At 30.6% G+C, this 24,175-nt stretch overlaps 1 protein-coding gene across 1 annotated transcript in view; it reads left to right on the top strand.

Annotated features, from left to right (window-relative positions):
• Nucleotides 1-1,934: 1,934 nt before the first annotated feature.
• The window catches only part of LOC134685361 (F-box DNA helicase 1-like), a 30,264-nt gene continuing 8,023 nt past the window's right edge, over nucleotides 1,935-24,175 (top strand). The window contains exons 1-14 of the mRNA XM_063545063.1: nucleotides 1,935-3,383; nucleotides 4,087-4,214; nucleotides 4,588-4,711; nucleotides 9,279-9,472; nucleotides 10,719-10,838; nucleotides 11,379-11,476; nucleotides 11,708-11,786; nucleotides 12,811-12,900; nucleotides 17,499-17,721; nucleotides 18,128-18,293; nucleotides 18,675-18,811; nucleotides 19,444-19,543; nucleotides 20,319-20,446; nucleotides 21,178-21,253. Of these exons, the coding sequence (XP_063401133.1) occupies nucleotides 2,031-3,383; nucleotides 4,087-4,214; nucleotides 4,588-4,711; nucleotides 9,279-9,472; nucleotides 10,719-10,838; nucleotides 11,379-11,476; nucleotides 11,708-11,786; nucleotides 12,811-12,900; nucleotides 17,499-17,721; nucleotides 18,128-18,293; nucleotides 18,675-18,811; nucleotides 19,444-19,543; nucleotides 20,319-20,446; nucleotides 21,178-21,253 (3,016 nt within the window). The 5' untranslated portion in view covers nucleotides 1,935-2,030. The remainder of the gene's footprint in view (nucleotides 3,384-4,086; nucleotides 4,215-4,587; nucleotides 4,712-9,278; nucleotides 9,473-10,718; nucleotides 10,839-11,378; nucleotides 11,477-11,707; nucleotides 11,787-12,810; nucleotides 12,901-17,498; nucleotides 17,722-18,127; nucleotides 18,294-18,674; nucleotides 18,812-19,443; nucleotides 19,544-20,318; nucleotides 20,447-21,177; nucleotides 21,254-24,175) is intronic.

Here is a 24,175-nt window from a genome sequence, read left to right as displayed (position 1 = left end):
ATACTTGCCCCAACTGTTCAGGGTTCAACCTCTGCGGTCGTATAAAGCTTCGCCCTGCGGAGCATCTGGTTTATGTTTGTGCCTGGTTATCAAATTGGTTCACATCCACAATGAGGTCTAAAGGGTCCAAAATTAATTTTATTTGATTTCATCAAAAAATGAATTCTTGGGGTTCTTTGATATGCTGAATATAACCATGTATTTAGATTTTGGATATTGGACCATAATAGGTAATGTCCAATTCAAAATTTAAAGTTTTTAAGTGTTAGTTCTTAGACCACATTCATTATGTGTCAGAAACCTGTGTTGTGTCAACTATTTATTGATTATGGGCCCAGTTTTCAAGTTGGTTCAAATCGGGGTCCAAAATTATTATATTAAGTATTGTGAAACAGCAAGGAATTTTCAATTGCACAGTATTCCGCAATTGCAAGAAATCTTCAATTTCACAGTATTGTGCAATAGCAAGAAATTTTCAATTGCACAGTATTGCGCAATAGCAACAAATCTTCAATTGCACAGTATTGTGCAATAGAAATAAATCTTCAATTGCACAGTATTGTGCAATAGCTAGCAAAAAATATCTTATTGCACAATATTGCACAATAGCAAGAAATATTCAATTGCACAGATCTACAATTTAAGGTCCAGAGGGTCAAAAATTAAACTTTGTTTGATTTCAACAAAAATTGAATATATGGGGTTCTTCAATATTCTGAATCTGTATTCATATCCAGAAATCAACGCCACTTTGCTTATTTGAATATTATACTAATGAAATCGGATATGGGTCACGGAAATTATCTTGAAATGATAGGGAATTTTGAAAAAATGTATATTTTAACTTTAATTTAAGTGATAGACAGGTTGCTAGGGAAGAAAATAAATATTCACAGCAATATACACCATCTAAACGAAACATAATGACTGTTGTTGCAATTTTCAAGGTTCCTGAGCTATTTTAAATTTGAAGCGAGAGGCGTTTAACATTGCAGTATAAAATGGCTGAAAAGTCAAATTTGCAAACTTTGTGTTGAAAATTGGCTAACAAGTTCATTAGAAAAACAGGTTGCCGGGGTGAAATTTGAAACTTGAATGTCCAAAGAATAAGCAAGTCCAAACCTTGTATGTGTAGTCATTGAACTTAAGGTTCCCACGTAAAGTGAAAATGCCCCTATTTCAAGAAGAATAAACTCACGAAAAAGCGAAAAAATCACTAAATTCACGTTCATAGTTTTGATTTTGACCGCCTGACAACTTTACGGAAATATCAAACTAATTATAAACAAGGACTCTGTGATGGACAACTTATAATATCCCTGTTTAAAAGATTTTAATGATGTCAAGCCAGTCCAGTTCAAACTATTATCACTTGGTACAATTCTCATTTACACATAATGAATATTAATTAAAAAAGCACTACTAATTTCTGGCTATGTTAGATTTTTAATATTTGGGCCTGGTTATCAAATTGGTCCAAATTTAGGTCTAAAGGGTCTAAAATTGAACATCAAAAAATGAATTCTTGGGGTTCTATGATATGCTGAATATAACCTGAGACTACTATAACACATGTTTTATAGTAGTCTCAGATCCATGTGTTATAGTAGTCTCAGATCCATGTGTTATAGTAGTCTCAGATCTAACCATGTATTTAGATTTTGGATATTGGACCAAAATAGGTATAAATGACCACTTTAAAATTTGAAAGTTTTTAAGTTTCAGTTCTTAGACCACATTCATTCTGTGTCAAAAACCTATGTTGTGTCAACTATTTAATCACAATCCAAATTCAGAGCTGTATCAAGCTTAAATGTTGTGTCCATACTTGCCCAAACTGTTCAGGGTTCGACCTCTGCAGTCGTATAAAGCTGCGCCCTGCGGTGCATCTGGTTCCGGAATAGTTCCGACATTGCACTGATTTTAGTATTACCTCAAAAATGGTGGACGTTTCAAAATTGAAAACCGAAACGCAAAATTGACAGTTGATCGTCACCATTGCTTAGGCAAATAACTGTTACAATCCAGATATGAATAATAAAGGATGCATTGGCTATAACAGCAACAAAATCATAAGCAATGAGTATTCAGAGACCCTTTCACATAATAATACTACCATTTCAGAGAGTAAACAAAATCATGAAAATGTATCCACTCTTTCACCTACACGAAAAAATTACATCTCTCCTGAAACCACCATCAAAAATATAATTTCTGTCAAATGCATCAACGAAGATGAAGATTCTCTTGGCTATTTCGTACCCACACAACCAAAGCGTCGTAAAATCCATATGACATCAGATATGTGCCAGAAATTTGCAGATTCTCCTGATCATGGTGGAAAGATTTTAACAAATCCAGCTGGCAGCCAACTTCCAAACACAGATATTAATCTCCATCATTTAGCACCACGATATCATACAAACAGAAATGCAACTGCTTTTCAGAGTGCAAAATATGCTGATGGGTCTAAAATCAATTCAAACAACGTTGGAGTAGAGATTTCAAATAACTTGACATATAAAAGTGGATTAACATCAAGTTTTAAATCCGGACAATTTGGTGGATTTACATCAGCTGCAAAATTGCACAATGAGAGTCCAGATCTTTCATCCCATTTTGATATGAAACCATCAACTTCTTTTACAGCAACTGTTTCTCCCAGGAAAAAGTCAAAGATTTCGGTAAATACTGATTCAAAACAGAAATCAATTACAACTTTCTTTGGTGCATCTTCATTCTCTAATAAAAGAAATGGTTGTAGTAAATCAAATGAACAAATCACGAGCTCACATATAGTTGTTTCAGACAGTCCTATTTCAACACCTGAGAAATCGGAACAAATCAATTATGGTACTCCTGTTAAGATGTATTCTCCAATTAAAAAACTTCAGGGATCTTCAAATATTTATATAAGTGATGACAGTCCATCTGATTCACAAAAGTCACAGACCAGTAGAGTTGATGTAGGAAACAATTCAGCTATGAAACAGCTATTTGAAGGACAAAAACATTATCAATCAAACAAGATTGTGCAGAGCAAGAAATCAAACTCAAAAAGCAAAAGAAGAAATAGTGTAAAAAAAACTATTAACTCAAGGGTTACAGCATTAAAACAAAGTACAATATTTAGCCCTGGTAATATCAGCTCTGAAGATGATGACATATTGTGTACTGAAGTTGATTTGGCATCTGAAAAATTTGGGTTATTAGGGTCTTCATTAAGCTCACAACCAGGACAAGAAATGCCACAAATTGACTATTTTGAACGCTTACCAGATGAACTTTTAGAAATAATCTTTGCTCAGCTTCCTATGCTAGATCTTTGCCTAAACAGTAATAGAGTCTGTACGAGATGGAGTCACATAATTTCTTCAGATAGAGTAAGTTTATCATCTATTGTGCATTCTAAAGGTACAAATGCACGTACAGTAATGATAGATTACATTGTATGTTATTTTATTTGCCAATACATGTGTAGAAATATATGAATTCCTTTTTGTTTATTAAACATGTTGAAAATATAATTTCTTTTGCATGTTGAAAAATTCTTTGTATTTTGATAATGAAAAAAACAAAAAACTTGAAGTTTCTGTTTGCAGACTGCATTGAACATTAAAGCACCACACTCTTTTTAAAATTGATTTTCTGAATAAACTTGTAATAAATAATTGTACTTTGTAATACATGTTCAAAAATTTATTTCTTTAGTCTTACAGATAAGTTTTCTGTTGATTTGATGAAAAGTCAACTCAATGCTGACAATGAAAATTACCAAACTAAAACCAAACTTCAGAGTGTTTATTGCATTATTTATAAGAACAAACAAACTATCCTTGTCAAAAAAATCTAAACATTGTAAATATACATTGATTTACATACATGTACATGAACAATGTACATGTACAAAATGTATACTGAATACAAAATACGTTACAAATTATGCTTTTACATGTACGTATACAAAGATTTTGGAGAACATTCACAATTGTCAAAACACTTCAAATTTATAACTTCAATTTATACACATTTTTACTAGGAATTAAGATCTACAAAGATGTATATAATTATTGGTGTTCTTTCCAGTTTGTTCCGTGGAAGAAGAAATATAACAGGTTGAAGAAAGGGCTGCCAGGTGCTATGACAGAAATTAAAAGCATACTCGTAGATGAAAAAATGAATAAATTTGTTGATTTCCTAACAGGGCTTATCAGGTATAAATTCTAGTTGTGCTTATATTTATAACTTTACCATTTCGGGGGTAAAGATTGCATGAAGTACAATTAAAACCCTATCGAACTGACTATTTTTCTAAATCTTTCAAGATTTATTACTACTGTTGAGATACACAAAATATAGAGATCCAAACATTGTATACATTCTATTCATGATAAATTCCAGAAAATAATCAATGAAATATATACTCCAATACTCAAGTCACAAAATGAATTACATAATAATTTTGCAAGGTGTTAGAATCTACTATCTGTTCTAAAAAAACCACTGCAATATTTGATTTTACTGCCACTGATAAATAAAACAATCTTTACCCTCAGTGCATACATGCATTTTGTTTTATTTTCACAGGTATATGAAGAAGTTCAAACCTATTACAGCAGGAAATATAATTCAATGTTTAGAGAAACATACAAAATATAATTGGGCAAAGGCTTTGATGAAGGAAAGACTAACCGACTGTTTATTAAATGAAGTAGGTATATCAGTAGTATCTACTTTAAAGGGAAAATTCACGATTTTTTACTTATGGTTTAAATATGTTCATTATGACATAACATATATATTCACAAAGTGTTATCGCTATATGTGCAGTAATAAAGGAGAAATTCTAAATTTAATGAAAAAATATTAACTACTTCCTGTAGGTCGTGACGTTTTCTCCTGGTTTTTGCATGCCGGGATTTAAAATACAATCATTAAAAGTCTTGGTTTTTAATCATATTTTAACGTAATCGTAAGCGCGCCGATGACTTATGCTTTATCTAAATAACCATCCGATAATAAGAAGATAAAACGCACAGACGTTCAATTGTACATATTCATGAGATAAATTTTCTATGTTAAACGTATATATTCGAATTATTTTTGTAGACAACACAAAAAGTTATAAATTTATTTTTAATTAATATATTTTCGGACTGATAAGGTGAACAAAGTAAAGTACAATAATCTGTAAAGACAATATGTTGGTGTACTCTTATTGACCTTTAACTATCTCTGCTATGACTTGGTTGATACGATGTGTGTATTCACGGTTCTGTGGCAATACTCGTAGATGGTTTGTTGAAAGGTAAATTGTTATTTGCACTTCGGTATTTAACCACGCCTCTCGGGCACACCTTGCCAGGTGTGACAGTCTATTCGGATCAGTGAATTATAAGACAATACACATATTTAAAATATATATTCAAGTTGGTGACAAATAAAAATTGATCGCCGTGGAATTATTTAATTATGTTTGGTGCTATTATTTATTTGAATTCAAATAAGTTAATTTACTACGAAATACACAATTTTCGGTTAAAGACGGGAAACTTAAATCATATGTCCGATTGAAATGATTTACACCTTTTGTCCTTGATTGATGTCTAATAAAAAGGAGAACTTAGAAATTATAAATAGATTTACCAAAGTATTTTTATTTGTCTTTATTAGGCAAATAAATGAATGAGAACACTTAGATTTAGACTTTTTAAAAGCCACGTATAAATTAATAACTGGAACTCACTGAAGATAACTCTCTACCGAAGCGGAATATAATATGAACATATTTTTCTACTTGAAAAGTTTTAAAAAATTGAGAGCTAATTTAAGGTCTTCTTGGAATGGAATCGAAAAATTACGAATAGATATTCTTTATCAAGTGTGAAAAACGTCAACCAAATTTAATCATAATCGGGGACGTCCTTATTAAAATAGTCTTCGTCTCACAACGTATAATACTTAATAACTATTTGACCAAAGATGTTTAAAAACAAAAGACAACGAATTTAATGTCATCTTTCCTTTTTTTGAATGTAATTATAAGTCTGTTCAACTGGCAAGAATACCCCTAAAGCGGACAAATATCTGACAAACAGTTTATTCTTTAAATTTGCTGTCATTGAATATCAAGAAAGAAAATAAATCCCGAAAATGATTTGAAACTTTAATACTCAATAGCTTTCCTAGAAAATATTCACATCCCTCGGGGATTATTAGTGTACGTCAAGTTGCATATGTCGGAACAATTGTGGTGATGACGAATTTCTTTCTTTATTCGAGAACAATCTAATTGATATATAAATCTCTGATTTTACTATGTTCATAACTTCGATGAACCAAAGCAAGTTATAGATCGACCTGTATTTAAATCAAATTGGTCCTCTTCTTCTTCTTCGAATTGGATGATTACATACTGTTGGTATACGTGGACTAGTCTATTTACAAAACTTTTACCCCAATTTGCACAAAATGTATGTTTCTTTCTTATGTTCAATGTATACATGTATATATTTTAAATTGCGCTGTAGTTCCGTAACTTTCTATCCGGGCGTATAAACGAATCGTCGACAAGTGCGCACATTTTTTTAATCAACATTTCTGGAATGATCCAACTATTTCCTTTACTATTGACAACGACTAAACATTACATTTTCCCAGAGACATATAATACAATTATATGTCTCTGATTTTCCCAAATTAACCGTTCGAAAAAATACGTATATTTGTATATCTTCAATTTTTTTTTTAATTTTTTTTTGTATCATTTTTTTTTTATAAATAATATTCTTTACACCAGAAATTTTATTTATAAACAAGCGTATGAGTTAAGTAATGACTAGTATATTATATAACTTTCGGACACGCAAGACAGAGATGTATATTATACATGCAACTGATAGTTCAAAATGGAAAGTTATAAGTTATCGGCCGTGTACACTGATCAATACCTACAGAAGTGAAACGATGCATGAACTTGCAAGCCCGACAGGAAATCGCTTGAATACCTGGACGTGTCACCTTACACCCCTCACAATACCTTTGGGAGTAATACCTTAAGCCATGCGGGTGATCAGTGGAGCGAAGATCCTAATTTGTTTGAATAAAGTATATTACTTTAAAGAATTATGAACGAATTAGATTTTCGAAAACAATTTTCATGGAACACTTATTTATGATTTGAACTTTGACTTTTTAACTAATTCCAATATTAACAGTTTAAAAATAACAGACTATATGGTTATTAAAAAAATAAGAACATTTTATGTATCAAGTTAGTTAGTCAGATAAAACAACCGTACGATTGACAAGATATCGACACGTAATTAAGACTACATCGGTTACTGTAGTTTTGTTTCTTTGTGGTTTATAGACATATCGTGATTTTTATTTGGACAGGACAACAAAATGGCGGAAGGCAGAGAACTGATACTCAAAATTTAAAATCGATGGTGATCTCTTATCTAGCGGAATAAAACTTTAATATTTATAAATTTGAGCATTTTTATACAGAATGGACATAATATCAATTTTTGATTTTTTTGCGAAGTTTCCCTTTAAATGAATTTCAATATCCTTTTTAATAGATTTAAATTTTAATAGATAGTAGCAAAAACCTCACTCAAAACGATATTATTCTATGAAACCTGAAAAGAGTTATACAAAGATATTGATTTAAGTAAAATATTTTTTTATGTAAGGCTGTTGCTTCTAATGAATTTTACCCAAAAAGCTTTGTTAGAGAACATTTTAGTTGGCAACATCACAAATTACAATACTGCACTTAAGTGGCCAGACTGCATATTAATCTATTGATTTGACAACAATACATGTATTGACACCATTTTGTAAAGAGTGAATAAAAATTTTTATGTTTTAAGGTTCAAATAACTTTTAGTTTACTATGCACCCTTTTTTGGGCAAATTACTCAAATATTAAAAAACTTTCTACAATTTTTTAAAGTTATTATTTTAAAGGAATAATTAATTTAAGACTAATAGAAGGAACTGGATTTATTCCATTCCAAAATGTGAGACTTCAAACACTTATTACAAACCTAAGAATTATTCTGATAAGAAATTAAAGCACAAATACATAACATAATAGAGTCTTATATGACCAAAATTATATTCAAATTGTATGTCAGTCATTGATACATTTTCTGAAATATTATACTCAAATGAATAATTTTGAGAAATATAATCTCAATTTGAACAAAGACCTGTTTGCATATGACACAGTTTTGATCCCACATGGCCAGAGAACACAGTTATTTCGTAGAGCATTTCTTTTAGACAATAAATTCAAATTTAAAAAATCGCACCTGCTCTTTCTCAAAAAGATTTTTACAGTATAGTGTATTACCAGTGAGACATATAATATCAAAATTATAGAAACTTCTACCAGCTCTAAATCAAAATATTGACAATTCTGTGTTAAGGGGGTGTAAAATTCAGTTTGACAGCTTCAGAGTGGTAAAATTTGACCTTTTTGAACTGACCAAATCACTACTTAACATAAAGATTCAGCACCCAAATGTTTTTAACATGTAATAACGTCCCCCTTCTATTCCATGCATTTAATATCAAGAAATAAATTGGGAAAGTGTATCAAATAAAACATGCAAATTATACACTGTTTACACTAGGGACTATATTTGTAGAAACCAAAGGAGGATAACTGTGTCCTTGGACCACATAGAAATTTTTCGACAATTTGAAATAAGGCTATTTTTTGCCTGATTAAAAATAATATACCTTCATGTGCTACTTTTTTAGTGAAATGAGGTGCACATTTTATATATTTGCTCAAAATTCAGATCTGTGGACGTATTTTTCCTTTCAAGAGAAATGCATAACTTTTTTGTTTAAAAGACAAACACAAGGTGTTTTTTTGTTAAATTATTTATAAATTCTGTTTTATATAAATGTCCTTTAAATTTGTGCAATTTGTTTTTCAAATAACTCATATTTATCAAGTGTACATGAATGTAGTAAAAAAACATAATTTTGCTGCATATTTATCAAATTAAAAAAATTTGCATTATTCATGTTTTCATGAAAATTGGCACACACAATCTTCTGAAGTAATCAAACCAAATGACATTTTAAAACAGAGGGGTTCATGAACTCATTTTCAAGTTAAATAAGTTTGAATGATAAAAATCAGTCAAAAACTGAATCCTTTCTCGATAAGTCATAGTTTGACGTCGCAAAAAGTCATTACCTCCCCTGTAACTGTATCGTATGCCTTTAATGATATGAAATTTATCTTGCAGGAGCCCAATCCTTGGTGCTGTATCACTATCCTAGTCATTATATCACAGACAGTGTATGACATACAGGAGATAATCCAGTGTTTACTGGTACCTACCTCACAGTGTACCTCTATAGAGCTACTGGAATGTCTATACTGTATTGCTACATTCCTGTATGCCTTCAAGACTGTCAAAAGTGATGATGTGTGGAATGGGTTGGTTTTCATTTTTATGATATTTTTTGTTTTTGTTATTTTGTGTGTGCTTTTTTTAATGAATTGATCATGATGTACATTGTATTTTCAAAGTTTTTAAGATACGAGTTAAGGGAGTTGGTTTCTCAGTTTCAAAGTAATTAACTTTTCAAAACACTAGTTTATATTGATAAGGGGATTAATAAAGGAATCTAAAGAGCAGAAAAAATATATAGGTCACCATGCTTGTTTTCGAGATATTAGCCATTTAAATATTGGCAGGAAAATATTCTCTCTTGACTTTTCATAGCTTTATCACTGACAAGTTGAAGTTCTCAAAAACTGTTAAAAAGTAATTAAAATTTTATCAGACTTCTACAGATGGCTTATCATTTTACATGTAAAAGATTTACAAAAAGAAAAATGGGGTCACAGGGCAGTTTTTTTTCAAGGCATTCAAATGGATAAAACCAGAGTATTCATATAATCCGACAAAAAATCCAAAATATGACAAGCCAGCTTTCTTAATTGAATGAACCAAAATTAATCTATTAGAAGATAAGAAAACAAAAACGTTTATCATAGATAGATGTCTGCTAGATATCAATTGGGACTTTCCAATATTTTTTTCTCCAAAATATGGAAATCCTTTTTGGAGAAAAAGCTCCTTCTTTCAACATAAAAGTTATTTATACCATAAAAATGGACAAGCTATTGTCAATCTTCTTTTTTGTACAAAATGCTGAGTGCCTTAACCTGACATTATTTAGCTAGTTACTGATTGAAATATTCAGCATGTACAATAGTAATTACAAAAATATTATCGAAAACAGCATGAAATGAATTGCATAACTTGTCTTTCTATAGATGACCTTCTGTTTTGGATGTTTTATAGTTGACACCTAGGTATTCATCCACAATTCAAAAACAAGTACTTTATTTAAAATGTGTGTTGTGTTTTATAGATCCACTTTTATACCAGAAATTTTTTGACAAGGATTTTTAGCTCATTTTGCTTTCATGATCAGTGCTAAGGTGAGCTTTTGCCCTCATGAAACATCTTCCCCATTAGTTTTTATACACAGGAAAATTTCCTGTATAGTTATGTATGTATGAACTTTTGATATTTAAGTGGCTGAACAGTTTCACATCTTCTTTTCTGACCTAAAATGTAACATAAAATAGTTTTGTTATACATATTTAGGAATGAATGAGTTTCAAATTGTTTTGTACAAGTGTTCTAAGAGACTTTTTTTCTGTTTTTCAGAATGCATTACAGGCTATTTTATGCTCTATACTTGTATGAGAATGCATCTGCCACTAGTCTTGGTGATTTGCAAAATGCCATTACCAATAAATCTGGACAACAAAGTCTAATAAAATACAGGTATTGCTTTTTAATTCAATGTGGTGCAATTAATTTTATTTAGATGAGACAATAATTATTGATATTTTAAAGTGAATCATGAGGTGACAACTTTAATTTCTTAATTTGATTTTGCAATGTTTGCATTTGCTTTCTTTAGTTTATGGATAGTTGCCTCATTGACATCATCAATACTAAATCTTGGTATTTTCATATGAGTCATACTGAAAATAATTTTGAACTCTAGAAATGATAAGAATTCATTCTTCCCTGACTTGGAAGTCATGTTTACACCAATGTAGACAAATATTTACCAGATTGCCAAATGTTTTATCTCTATTGATATAAAATTACAACAAGAATCATTGAAATAAGTAATGTCAAATAGTTTGACAATGATATCTTATGGAAAATATGGTCTCCTCATAATAAATGAATATTGTTCCGAATTTTATCTCATAGAATTGTAGATGCATATAGAACTAATGGGTTGATATTTTTTATGTGTTTACACTTGTGTTCGTTGCTTCTTCTGAAAATCTAAGAAAATTTCTCTTTCAGTCGCTCAGATTGTACAGTAAAAATGACCCATGAACAGAGCCGAATTGTCAGCTATAATGTAGAACCAGGGGAAGTAATCAAAATTGTGGCCTTTGCAGGTAATATATTAATTGATTTATAGATGAGGAAATAAAACAACATTTTACCAAAACAATTTAAAAATGACAATACAACAAATATGTCCTTCCCTGCTTATTGACTGGTAGTTCATGTAATAAAATTATCACAATTTTAAAGAATTGAAGAACTTTATATATTTTCCCATCCATTAGCCAAGTTCTGGCTTTATACTTTATTCAGAGTCATGATGAATCTTTCCTGTTTTATAGGTACTGGTAAAACTACAACATTAGTCAGATACACTAAGATGAGACCAAGCATGAGATTCCTGTTGGTAGTATATAATAAGTAAGTCATCAGTTTGTTTTCTTCAGAATAATTAAAGTGTAAATTCCATTTATAAACTAATTTAAACACCAACAAACAAAGTCTTGTTATGTATGTTTATATGAAGCACCCTGTATGTCCATGGGCCTAGTAAACACAATCCTAAACAGGGGGATGGATATTGAGAATTTACACAGTTGAGTAACAAAATCTCTCAAAACAGCTCTAATATTGATGAAAATTTATACAATTCTAGACTGCCTGAGGATGTGCATTTAGGAATATAATCAGGGTCAACATGATTAAAGGGAGATAATCAAATTTAATTCCTTTAATATTGCATTAAGTGGTATATAAAGGGGATAATAGTCTCTCTAAAGTAAAACTTCTCCCAAACAGCTAGACTGGTATTGATGAAACTTCACAAATTGGTAGATACTAAAGATACTACCTAGGAATGTGCATAAGTGAATGTTATCCCTTTCTATGTCTATGTTAATGGTGATATAATTGAATTTACTTCAATATTATAATATGTGGTTTTAGTCTCTAAGAAACATTATATTTCTTAAAGAGCTAGACTGATATTAATGAAACTTCACTCAGTTGTGGAACACAACCTGAGAATATGTACGAAATTAAAAAAGAAGTAAGTTCAGAAAGAGCCATATTAGGTCCAGAAAATCAAGTCCATAGTTTGAAAATTAAAAAAAAACCAAGCTAATAAAAAGCAACTTCAGAAAGTGGAAGCAAAAAATTTTACACGTATTGTTTCCTTGTAAAGTGTAAAATTGTTTTGCTTAATAACTAATCCAAATCATTGCATGTGACCTTAGATCAAAACTGAATTTAATAGTAGTTTTGTAATAAATATTCATTATATTATTTTACACAGTGGAAAATATATTTTAATATTTGATAGAAATTGTATGTTGAATATGATATTACATAGATATGGTAATATTTTTTTATATCTGATACTTTGTACTGATATAACTAATTGAAAAAAAAATATGATGATAATATTTGTTTTTCTCAATAATAGGTCTATAAAAGAGCATGCTAATACCCAGTTTCCAGGCAATGTGGTGTGTAAGACAGGTCATGGTTTAGCATTCCAGTATACAGGTAGAAGGTGAATAGATAATAAAAATATCATGCCTTAAAATAGAAAGACACCATTTATTTTTTATCTTGATGTTGTATATTATTCTCAGTCAAAGGGGCTTGATCATTATTTCTATTTTAAAGTAATCTTCCAAAGCTAAGCTCAACAGTACAATCGAGTTAACACATTTTATTTCAAGTTAAGGCGAAGTGTATGTAATTGCACGCCTCTAGCGGAATACTGGATTAATAACCTTCAACGTTAGTTACGCAAGTTATCTCCCTTACTCCATGAAAGGACACACGAAAGAGAAAATACTTTGTGTGGTCTATCATAAATCCAACAAGCACGCCTGTGCTGTCTTAAAAAACTTAATCATGAGAAATTATCTGAATTACTCCAGTTAGAAATCAAAGCATTCTATTGTTTCGTGCAGCTTGACTTTAATACCAGTTGATTTTTTTGGTTTTAGACGCATGGGACATGAAAGGTATTTCGTGTAAAACTTATGATATCTACAGATTGTGAAAACGCCTAACAACAGAATTATAAATAAATAAACATGTGACGATTCTACTTCTATTGACATCCAACAATATCATTTTAAAAGACGTAGTTTTGAACGAAAACACACAGTACTCAACATAAAGTTTTAGGTTTCCAAACAATTAATGAATGACATGTGAAATTAATTATTAGATTAAAAAAACGTTGACATGTTCGTATTTTGTGCAAATGAAAATTTTAGGACATGTTTTATATTCATTTAGAAAATAAGACGATACAAAGAGAATATAATTTGACCACTAGTTTAGGGCAACACTTACAAGTCGGAAGAACAAAGACGAAAATTAATTAGGCCCCCAAAAAATACTCATAGTAAACTAAAAAGTGATCACTCTAAGAATACTTAGAATAATTAAAAACTATGTCATTCAACTTCCAGTTTTCAACTTTTTGTACATGTCCTAAAAATAAACAGGTGTCTTTTATTCCGTCTGAAATTTATGGGAAAACTGAATGTAAATTTAGAACCAAATTGAAATTGAAAGTACAAATACACATGATTCATGTATGATAAAATATAACACGTCATTTCTTCTTTTTCAAATTCCAATTTCGAAGAGATAGCAAAATTTGTTTTCTTTTATTGTGCCTGTATGCATCATTTCAAATTAGAGAAAAAAATGTAGTAACGTTTTATTCCCAAGTCTTAATTCAAGATGATTATGAATGAGTAGAATATATCATTACGGTTAAAGAAAAGAGGTCAGGAAATTTTTGTGGCACTGGTAACTGCAATTTAATGTTTAGTGGAATGAGAGCTGAAATTAGTTCAGACTTTTAATACATTTCCATATAGCATTTTAAAGATTTTTTTTTAATTTAACAGAAGTCTACTGCAAGGGATGCTTAAACTACCTCAATGATTATCCAGGAAGATCTCGCACTCCGTCAGCTCTATGCTTTCACTTAGTTCATGATAATAGATCATAATACAAGAATTGAGAAGCATGTGGTGTACTAGCAGAGGCGGATCCAGCCATTTAAAAAAGGGGGGTCCCAACCCAGGACAGGGGGGCTCCAACTATATGTCCCCATTCAAATGCATTGATCGGCCCAAAAAGGGGGGGGCAACTCTCGTAAGGATCTGCCAATAACTTGTCCAATAATGTAAGAATTTGGAGTTTCATATCATTTACATTCAACGTTTTTTATAGGATATTACTTTTTTTATTATCAACCCCCCCCCCCAAAAAAAAAATGTATCCGATAAAATCGTTGAATATAAATAATTTTAAACTCCAAAGTTTTGTGTTATTGGACTAATAGTTTACTGGTTGTTATTCACTTTGGTACAAGTCTGTCACTTCACAACATGGTATTTGTTTTTCGTAACTATTTTTTTCATGAATAACGCTGTTGATTTTCTCGTTGGAAATTTTTAGCATTTTTCATATCAGGGTTTTTGTGGCCTACACATTATGTTTTTGTCCCTTTAATTGTTGAAAAGAGTTTGGTTGTTAATAGTTATTGCTTACATCGACTTCATTTAACCAGTGGCGGGTAGTTGACTCATTGGATGTCATACCACATCTCCTTATTGTTTTATATGATATAAATAGGAAAGCTATGCATTTGCATTATGCAGAGGCTATATTCGTACGGCGCTTCGCTAGGTAAACCCGTGTAGCAATTCAGTATAAATAATCTCCGTGCATTACACTGAGTACATTCTTATAACATTTTATTAGGTACATTTTTAAAGCATCAAACATGATAATTCTCTTAAGGTTGCATTCTTATATAATTAATTTTACACCAGTTAATTTAAAGCAATACTCTATATTCATTGCTATTTAAAGCATTCCCCTACACAAATTGTATTGCATAACACTGCATGGGTATGTTACGGTCGTTATTGCACTGACTAGGTACGTCGATCTCAAACGGATCATATAAGGTGTAAGGTTTTCATTTTGAATATACATGTATGAAATATCTGCGACGGGTAGTTATACCAAATACTCCGATCTTTTCTATTTTTAAAAAAAAATGTATACATATGCGATTAAATGAAATGAAGCGCTTTTCTGGATTAATCTAGATAAGGGACACTAAAGGCAGAACATTTTAAAGCCACAGATGTATAAGAACTAAAATAGTTGAAGAGCCATAGTATGCATTATGCTTATTGTTTAAATCTGTGTTACCCCAAGGGTGACTGGGGAAACGAAATATGGTCGCTTGGTCTTCTCCCGACCGGCAGTAAAACATTTGCCAAAGAGGAGTGTCCGTTCGGCTGTGCAGGATTTATTAAGATCAAAGTCACGTCGGTTGGGCTGTGCAGGATTTATTAAGCTCGCAGTCATGTCCGGTCAGAATAGGACTGTTAAATCTGATGCCTCGTGTAAAGAGAGTGCCACACTCTACGCCCGTTAAAAACCATTGCAACAACTATAATTTAAGGGTTGAGTATGTGGACTGTTGCACGCGTCAAAATTTCTGTCCCTATCCAATATACCCTCATTTTCTAGTGGCACTCCAAATTTCCCAGACCATCATTCCGGATGGCCTCTGTTATGAACAAAACTTCCAATTGTATTTATTATTAACTTGTTCTTGTCCCGAACATGCATGACATATTTGCCTGGACATTAAGCAACCAACAATCAATCAATCAATTTTAATCCTTAAATGTGGATTTTTAACAAATAATGCATGGAACAAACAAATATTTTCTTATGTTACTGAAACTTCATTCAGCAAACATTACATCATTCTTTGTCATTTAGTTAAAGAAAAGGGAAAGTGATCGAGATTGGAAATTTTGTAAAAAAAAATATGTTTTGGCAGAGATGCGTCTTGAGCATATGTGTAAACATGACTAATAAAATAGGTTTATGATGTAGACTATATTGTGTGCAAATCCTCAGATTAACAACATTCAGAAATGACGAACATGAAAATATGCACAAAATTAGTCTACTTTTTTTAAATACAAACATGCAGAAGTAAGATTGAAAACGAGGTGTATATCTGATCTTAGTATTAAAGCCGATCAATTCATTCTGACAACACTGTGTTAACTGGGACAAATTCAAACTTGATATTTGATTCATAAAAGAATTAAACAATCCATGCCAGCATTGAAAAAGGTTCAGAAATGACTCTAATATAGAAAAGATGAAATTGAGAGTCTACGGTAAATTTCTTTCATTTGCGGTAAATTAATTTACAAACTTGCAGTAAAATTTTTCTTTTGTGACAGAAATATTCTTCAAAATTAGTTAGTTTATTTCCTTATCAATTTATAGCCTTAGATCATTCGTAATACATAGGAAGATGGGTAATACACACGCACGCCATTGCTACGACATTGTACGGTATATAATAAAGTTTCGACGTAGAAGTTGTGGCCACGTTACTGCAAACAATGACGTCGCCAGATAATTGTAATGTTTCGGCCAAAAACTAAACTTCAACAGAGAGTAGCGTAAAAACTAATACGGTTGCTAAGGACTTTCTTTGCACCGATGGATTCGTCTTTCATTTTTAAATCGTATATCAATTTTAGAAAAAAATCCATTGTCCAACAAAATAGAAAATCTTGATAATGTAAAAATATCTGCTAATTTTGATGATTTTCCCTATATATCCTTTGTAATTTTGGTGTTTCATGTAGTTAATTTCAACAGCTCGTATCTCAAAAACGAAAACAGTTACCCCCTTTTTTTATTTCATTTTCTGGTGTAATTTTACAAGCAGAATTCTTATGTGAAATTTAAAAAAAATCCACTGTGTAGTTTAATTACGTACACTTCGCCTTAACATGTATCTGTAAGTTGTTGACAACTACAGACTGAAATAAAAATCATAACTGAATATTATCTATTTTTATTGGAGGTTTCAGCTTTTACATTAATGCTAGCAAGACAAATCTTTGTTTGGCTTGCCTGCTTTGCTTAAATCAATGTTTGCTCAAGCATGGAAATTAAAATTTTATAGGGCATAAAGTCTGACTGAAACTATATTCTGCTGTCTGTGAAAAAAATAGATCTATCCTCTCTGGAAGCTTCATTCTATTGAATCAGATATATAACAGTATTAAAAATCTTTTATAGATATATAGCTGCCAAGAAGTTGAGGAATCTGAAAGTTTATGAAATAACTCAGGCTCTTCCTTCTAGAAAGGGAGATAACTTGTTTATAAGAGCTAAGTTTGTGATGGACACAGTGAACACATTTATATCCTCAGCAGACCCCTGTATTACAACAGAACATGTACCAGAGAAAAGAATGGATGACAATGGACAAATGACATATATAGATTCTGACAAAAAGAATGTAAGTGTATACTTTGATTTCGAAATTGAAGTGAAAAAAATAAATATATAAAAAATAAAGATTGTTATCTTGTACTACTGTAAATCCAGGAATTATTGCAATGATTTTATTATTGGGGAAAATGGTTCAGGGTTATAATGGCAATAATATAAACTCACATTTTGGAATTTGTGTATGAAATAAAGGATATTTCTTTAAATGGCAAAAAATAAAATAGCATTTTAGTCTAAAATGACAAAATCAAAATAATAAATACCTGCAATAATTTCTTAATTTAAAGTAATATGTATTAGATTTTAAAACTCTCAGTTAATGTTTTTTATAGGACTCATGATTTTATATTAAATATTGATGGTAGTATTGTTAGAAGCATATGTTGATGAGGAAAACATCTTTCTTATTTCAGCTGTATGCCAAAGATGCTGAAATCATCTGGACTAAGATGTTAGATTTCAATTGTAAGGAAGTAGGAATGACTCATGATGGCTATCTGAAGGTGTACCAACTATCCAAACCAAAGTTATATAATTATGACTGCATATTGATAGATGAAGCTCAAGACATGTCTCCAGGTATACTCATAACCATTTGTCAGATTGAACAATATTATTTTACTTTCAAACATTCAAAAATATAGAATAAAATAAAATGGAAAACAAATTTTTCCAATATTGTTAATTCCTACACAAACAAGTCATAGAATTGAAAAATATATAAAAGAAACTTAGAATAATGTTGTTCTTTAAATGTAGATCACTAGATATGGACACAGGGGTGAAGGTCTGTGGACAGTTTCTACATTTTCCAATGTTTTTGAATACTCTTTTTGAATGCTGTTGATTTATCAAATATATCGATATCTATATAATTAATAACCATGAATGTCTCAACTTCTCATATAAGAGGGAAATATTTTAAACTTTATAGATATATAAAGATAAATTTATTTGCAGCCCTTGCTGATATACTTTTGAACCAATCACAAGCTAAGATTTTGGTAGGAGATCCACATCAACAGATTTATGCATTCCGTGGAGCAGTTAATGCCATGAGTCGTGTGCAATCTACGACTATCTTTTACCTCACACAGGTAAATAACCTCAGTTTTTCTTCAAAATGCAAAATGGTAACTGGTATTTCAAGAGAATGGTATTTTCATGAATCCATGTATAATAAACAAGATTTCATGAATAAAGTTACACTTTTCCAAAATGGTATCTACATTCATGACATTGTATATTTGGAACAATTTATTAAGTGTTTTGATTAACATTAATGCATGGTCATTAATGGCTACTTTTGATATCTCGTTTCCAGACTAAACCTTTACTTTTAATTCAATGTTGGTTTTTCTAATACTCAATTTTAAGGGGGAGAGATTGTTGAAAATAGTGTTTGAAAAATTGTGTTAATAGAAGAGAAAAAATAGTGTTTGAAAAATTGTGTTAATAGAAGAGAAACCAATGCCCAAGGAAAAATGGAAGAATGACAATAACAACGAGGACTCGTAAATAATCAAAAGTTAAGCGAAGTATTGTGTGAATTTTGAATAGACTTCTGATATATTATTAACACCAAGTTCATTAAAAAACACAAATACTCAGATTGAACAATTGTAAAGACATCCACTGATGCGGTTCTAGATTTTAATAGTCACATAGTCATATTTACACTAAGTCCTTCTTAAGATTGCTTGTTGCTTAAATAGATATGTGTTTATAGTCTTTCAGATTTGGGCCAGAAATAGCACAAATAGCTGCATGCTGTTTAGAGACATTGAAAGAGGAAAAAATGAAAACACTAGTTGGTAATGGTAAAAAATGTAAGTTGAGGTCACATGATAAATTGGTCTGTAAAGTGAAGTGAATGAGAACTTCACTGTATAGTTTAGATATTAGAGGGAAGTTGAAAGTTTACAAGCTCAAAGGAGAATCTCTTGTTAAAACATATATTGATATATGTACTTCTATTTAAGAAGAGTACATATTTGTGAAGTGTTCTTTATGAAAATGCAGATAAATTTTTGTGTCTAACTTTGATTTTCATGTATTGTTTGCAGTAATCAGGCTAGTAATTAGATTAACACTTTTTAAAATATATGAAATTATAAGGAGAATTTACGTAAAAATTAAATCTCTTTTATTGAGATAAGTACTACAATATATGATTAATTTATTAGATGGTTGTGTTATGAAAATTAAGGATAAAACCAAGTGAAGTAATATATATGAATTAAATATACAGTGAACCAACTAGTTTACACAAATTTGGCGAGAAAGAAAAATATCAATTGTTGTGAATATGTAAAAATTGAATCTTTCCTATATAACTTATCTAAAAAGTTTGAACTTAAATCGCTATGAAGTGGACAGGAAAGGGCTAAGAACCCGCTCGTGTGAGTGCAATCTTAATTGACTAGGATTACCAGTTTTCCTATCAAAGGTTAATTGTGTGTTTCCTCCAGGCACTCCGGTTTCCTACACTTGCCATGAAATAGCCTAAAGCAATGCTTAAAAGTGGTGTTAAAAACACATAAAATCAAATCACTACTTTAAATCAAGGTATAAACTGTTCCTTATGTTTCTTTATGATTTCAGGTGAAATTACAGGTAAAACAGTTGGTCAGGTAGCCATCATCTGTAGAAGTAATTATACCGTGTTTAATGAAGCAGTCAAGAAATGCTGTTTTAGAGACCAAGACAATATCAAAATAGGATTTGTTGGGGTAAATATAGGTTGATAATAAAATAAGGAGAGGGGGTAGGATTCCCAATCAGACAACTATCCACCAAAGTTCAAATGAAGTGGATGTAAGCAATCCTAGGCAACTGTACCACCTTCAACAAGGAGAAAAAACCCATGCTGTATGGTTGGCTTTTAAAGACCTGACATGAAGAATATGAAAAAATCAATGGAGAAAACTAACAGTCTAAATTATAACAAAACAATTTACAAAAAAACAAATATTACCTACATAAACCAACAAAATGTCTTATATGTATATCCAGCAATTCAGTTATCTTGTAGATTTATACAGCCAACAAAATCATTCGTTCCCTCTTTTTTTATCACAGAAAATCAAGGAAAAAAAATAATAGCTGAATTTAGATTTACATAATTGGTTCATGGAAATAAGTTTTGAGCTATTTCCCTTTGAACAAAAATGGTTTAACTTAGAAGTATTTCATCAAAAATTTAATTTGTGTGGTTCTTTGATATGCTGATTGTAGCAATGTACGTAGATTTTGGATATTGAACCATAATAGGTAAATGTTCATTTTCATCAAATTTTTCAGTTCTTTGACCACATATATTATGTGTCACAAACCTATGCTGGGTAATGTTTATACTTTTAATCACAACAGTTATTTAAATTAACTATTGTAATTTACATCTATTTATGATAACTAACATGTATTATAATGAATGTTAATTTTATCATAATTATGTTTATAGGGAACTGATGGTTTTGGTTTTCCAAAATTGCTAGATATATATACTCTGATGATGTCACCTGAACAAAGACAGAAAGGTAGCCAAAAATATTGATAATAGTTTAAAGCTCTGATTGCTGTCATAAACCAAGTTCTTTATCTATCTTTTTCAGTGCACTGTAAATTCAGAACTTTTGCTATGTTAAATATTGTTTTATACTATTTTCCACAACTTTTTACATTCTTTTTAAATAATAAACATTAGGAAACTGTTATTCTATTGCAAAATTCTCAAGAATATGTTTCACAAAACTTATAAGTTGTATTTTGAATTTTTGATAGCATTACTTGTATGCAGCATTTTCTTAAATTGAAATAATTAATCTCACTTTTTATCCATTGTTCTACAGTAACATTAATTATGGCAAGCAGAGGATAAGTATGACTCTATAGAGAATTGCTCATTATATTTCAATAAACTAAACTATTGAAAGAAATTCTATTTAGTTCGTAGAAATTTTTTAAGAATATAATGAAGAACATTGCATAGAAGAAAATTATTGATATTCAAAATTTTCATTTTCATGTTAAATTTGGTTTAATAACAACAAATGGAAGTTTTTAACAACCTTGACTGGCTATTAAGCCCTTGCACGGTCGGTCAGTGGTTTAGTAACATGTCCCCTTTAAATATATAAAGAATAATATGTATATTGGTCATTCTTATGTATAACTAGCTTCAGAAGCTCTTGAATTAATCATAACATTGAGGTTGCACTTTGTAAATACATCTGTTTCTCAAACCACACCTCTTTCGGGGAGATTTAGAATATTCAAAGAAAATTAACTTTGTTTACATACTGGTTCCAAGTTATGCTCTCTGTGTTCCATCTCATAGAGACATAACTTCGGAATGTTACCAGTAAATTAACATGTGCATATTTTTTACATTGAAATCGGTGGTAACCCTTCATTCCAGGAAGGGGTAGTTAAGAAAATTAGTGTTAGTTTAAACTCTGAAAAGTTCAGGGCATATAAACGTTGAACATATGCCGCACATTCCTATATTTTGACCTTTGAAAAAATTGTAGTGCATATGAACTTTTAATTCTAGGATAAGATTTTTTTTAAACTTCATAGTAAAAGTGGTACAGTTTTAGCCGTAAAAGGAGTTCCTATGGGAAATTGCATTGTCAATATTTACAGAAATGCTACCTTGAAGAAATAGTTATGCTAATAGTTATTCAAAACTAGTTATTATATGTTGTATTCTCTTTAAAGGGAAACTTCGCAAAAAAATCAAAAATTGATATTATGTCCATTCTGTATAAAAATGCTCAAATTTATAAATATTAAAGTTTTATTCCGCTAAATAAGAGATCACCATTGATTTTAAATTTTGAGTATCAGTTCTCTGCCTTCCGCCATTTTGTTATCTTGTCCAAATAAAAATCACGATATGTCTATAAACCACAAAGAAACAAAACTACAGTAACCGATGTAGTCTTAATTACGTGTCAATATCTTGTCAATCGTACGGTTGTTTTATCTGACTAACTAACTTGATACGGAAAATGTTCTTATTTTTTTAATAACTATATAGTCTGTTATTTTTAAACTGTTAATATTGGAATTAGTTAAAAAGTCAAAGTTCAAATCATAAATAAGTGTTCCGTGAAAATTGTTTTCGAAAATCTAATTCGTTCATAATTCTTTAAAGTAATATACTTTATTCAAATAAATTAGGATCTTCGCTCCACTGATCACCTGCATGGCTTAAGGTATTACTCCCAAAGGTATTGTGAGGGGTGTAAGGTGACACGTCCAGGTATTCAAGCGATTTCCTGTCGGGTTTGCAAATTCATGCATCGTTTCACTTCTGTAGGTATTGATCAGTGTACACGGCTGATAACTTATAACTTTCCATTTTGAACTATCAGGTGCATGTATAATATACATCTCTGTCTTGCGTGTCCGAAAGTGATATAATATACTAGTCATTACTTAACTCATACGCTTGTTTATAAATAGAATTTCTGGTGTAAAGAATATTATTTATAAAAAAAAAATGATACAAAAAAAAAATAAAAAAAATTGAAGATATACAAATATACGTATTTTTTCCAAGGGTTAGTTTGGGAAAATCAGAGACATATAATTGTATTATATGTCCATGTAACTGTAGACGTATAATTGTATTATATGTCTCTGGGAAAATGTAATATTTACTCGTCATTAGTAAAGGACATAGTTGGATCATTCCAGAAATGTTGATTAAAAAAATGTGCGCACTTGTCGACGATTCGTTTATACGCCCAGATAGAAAGTTACGGAACTACAGCGCAATTTAAAATATATACATGTATACATTGAACATAAGAAAGAAACATACATTTTGTGCAAATTGGGGTAAAAGTTTTGTAAATAGACTAGTCCACGTATACCAACAGTATGTAATCATCCGATTCGATAGACTATTGTATACCAAAAGAAAAAGAAGAAGAGGACCAATTTGATTTAAATACAGGTCGATCTATAACTTGCTTTGGTTCATCGAAGTTATGAACATAGTAAAATCACAGATTTATATATCAATTAGATTGTTCTCGAATAAAGAAAGAAATTCGTCATCACCACAATTGTTCCGACATATGCAACTGGACGTACACTAATAATCCCCGAGGGATGTGAATATTTTCTAGGAAAGCTATTGAGTATTAAAGTTTCAAATAATTTTCGGGATTTATTTTCTTTCTTGATATTCAATGACAGCAAATTTAAAGAATAAACTGCTTGTCAGATATTTGTCCTCTTTAGGGGTATTCTTGCCAGTTGAACAGACTTATAATTACATTCAAAAATAGGGAAAGATGACATTAAATTCGTTGTCTTTTGTTTTTAAACATCTTTGGTCAAATAGTTATTAAGTATTATAGTTGTGAGACGAAGACTATTTTAATAAGGACGTCCCCGATTATGATTAAATTTGGTTGACGTTTTTCACACTTAATAAAGAATAT

The sequence above is a fragment of the Mytilus trossulus genome, chromosome 1 (genome assembly GCF_036588685.1).
Source record: "Mytilus trossulus isolate FHL-02 chromosome 1, PNRI_Mtr1.1.1.hap1, whole genome shotgun sequence".
NCBI lineage: Eukaryota > Metazoa > Mollusca > Bivalvia > Mytilida > Mytilidae > Mytilus > Mytilus trossulus.
Note: the sequence above shows the minus strand (reverse complement) of the source record. Positions and strands in the feature narration are given on the sequence as shown.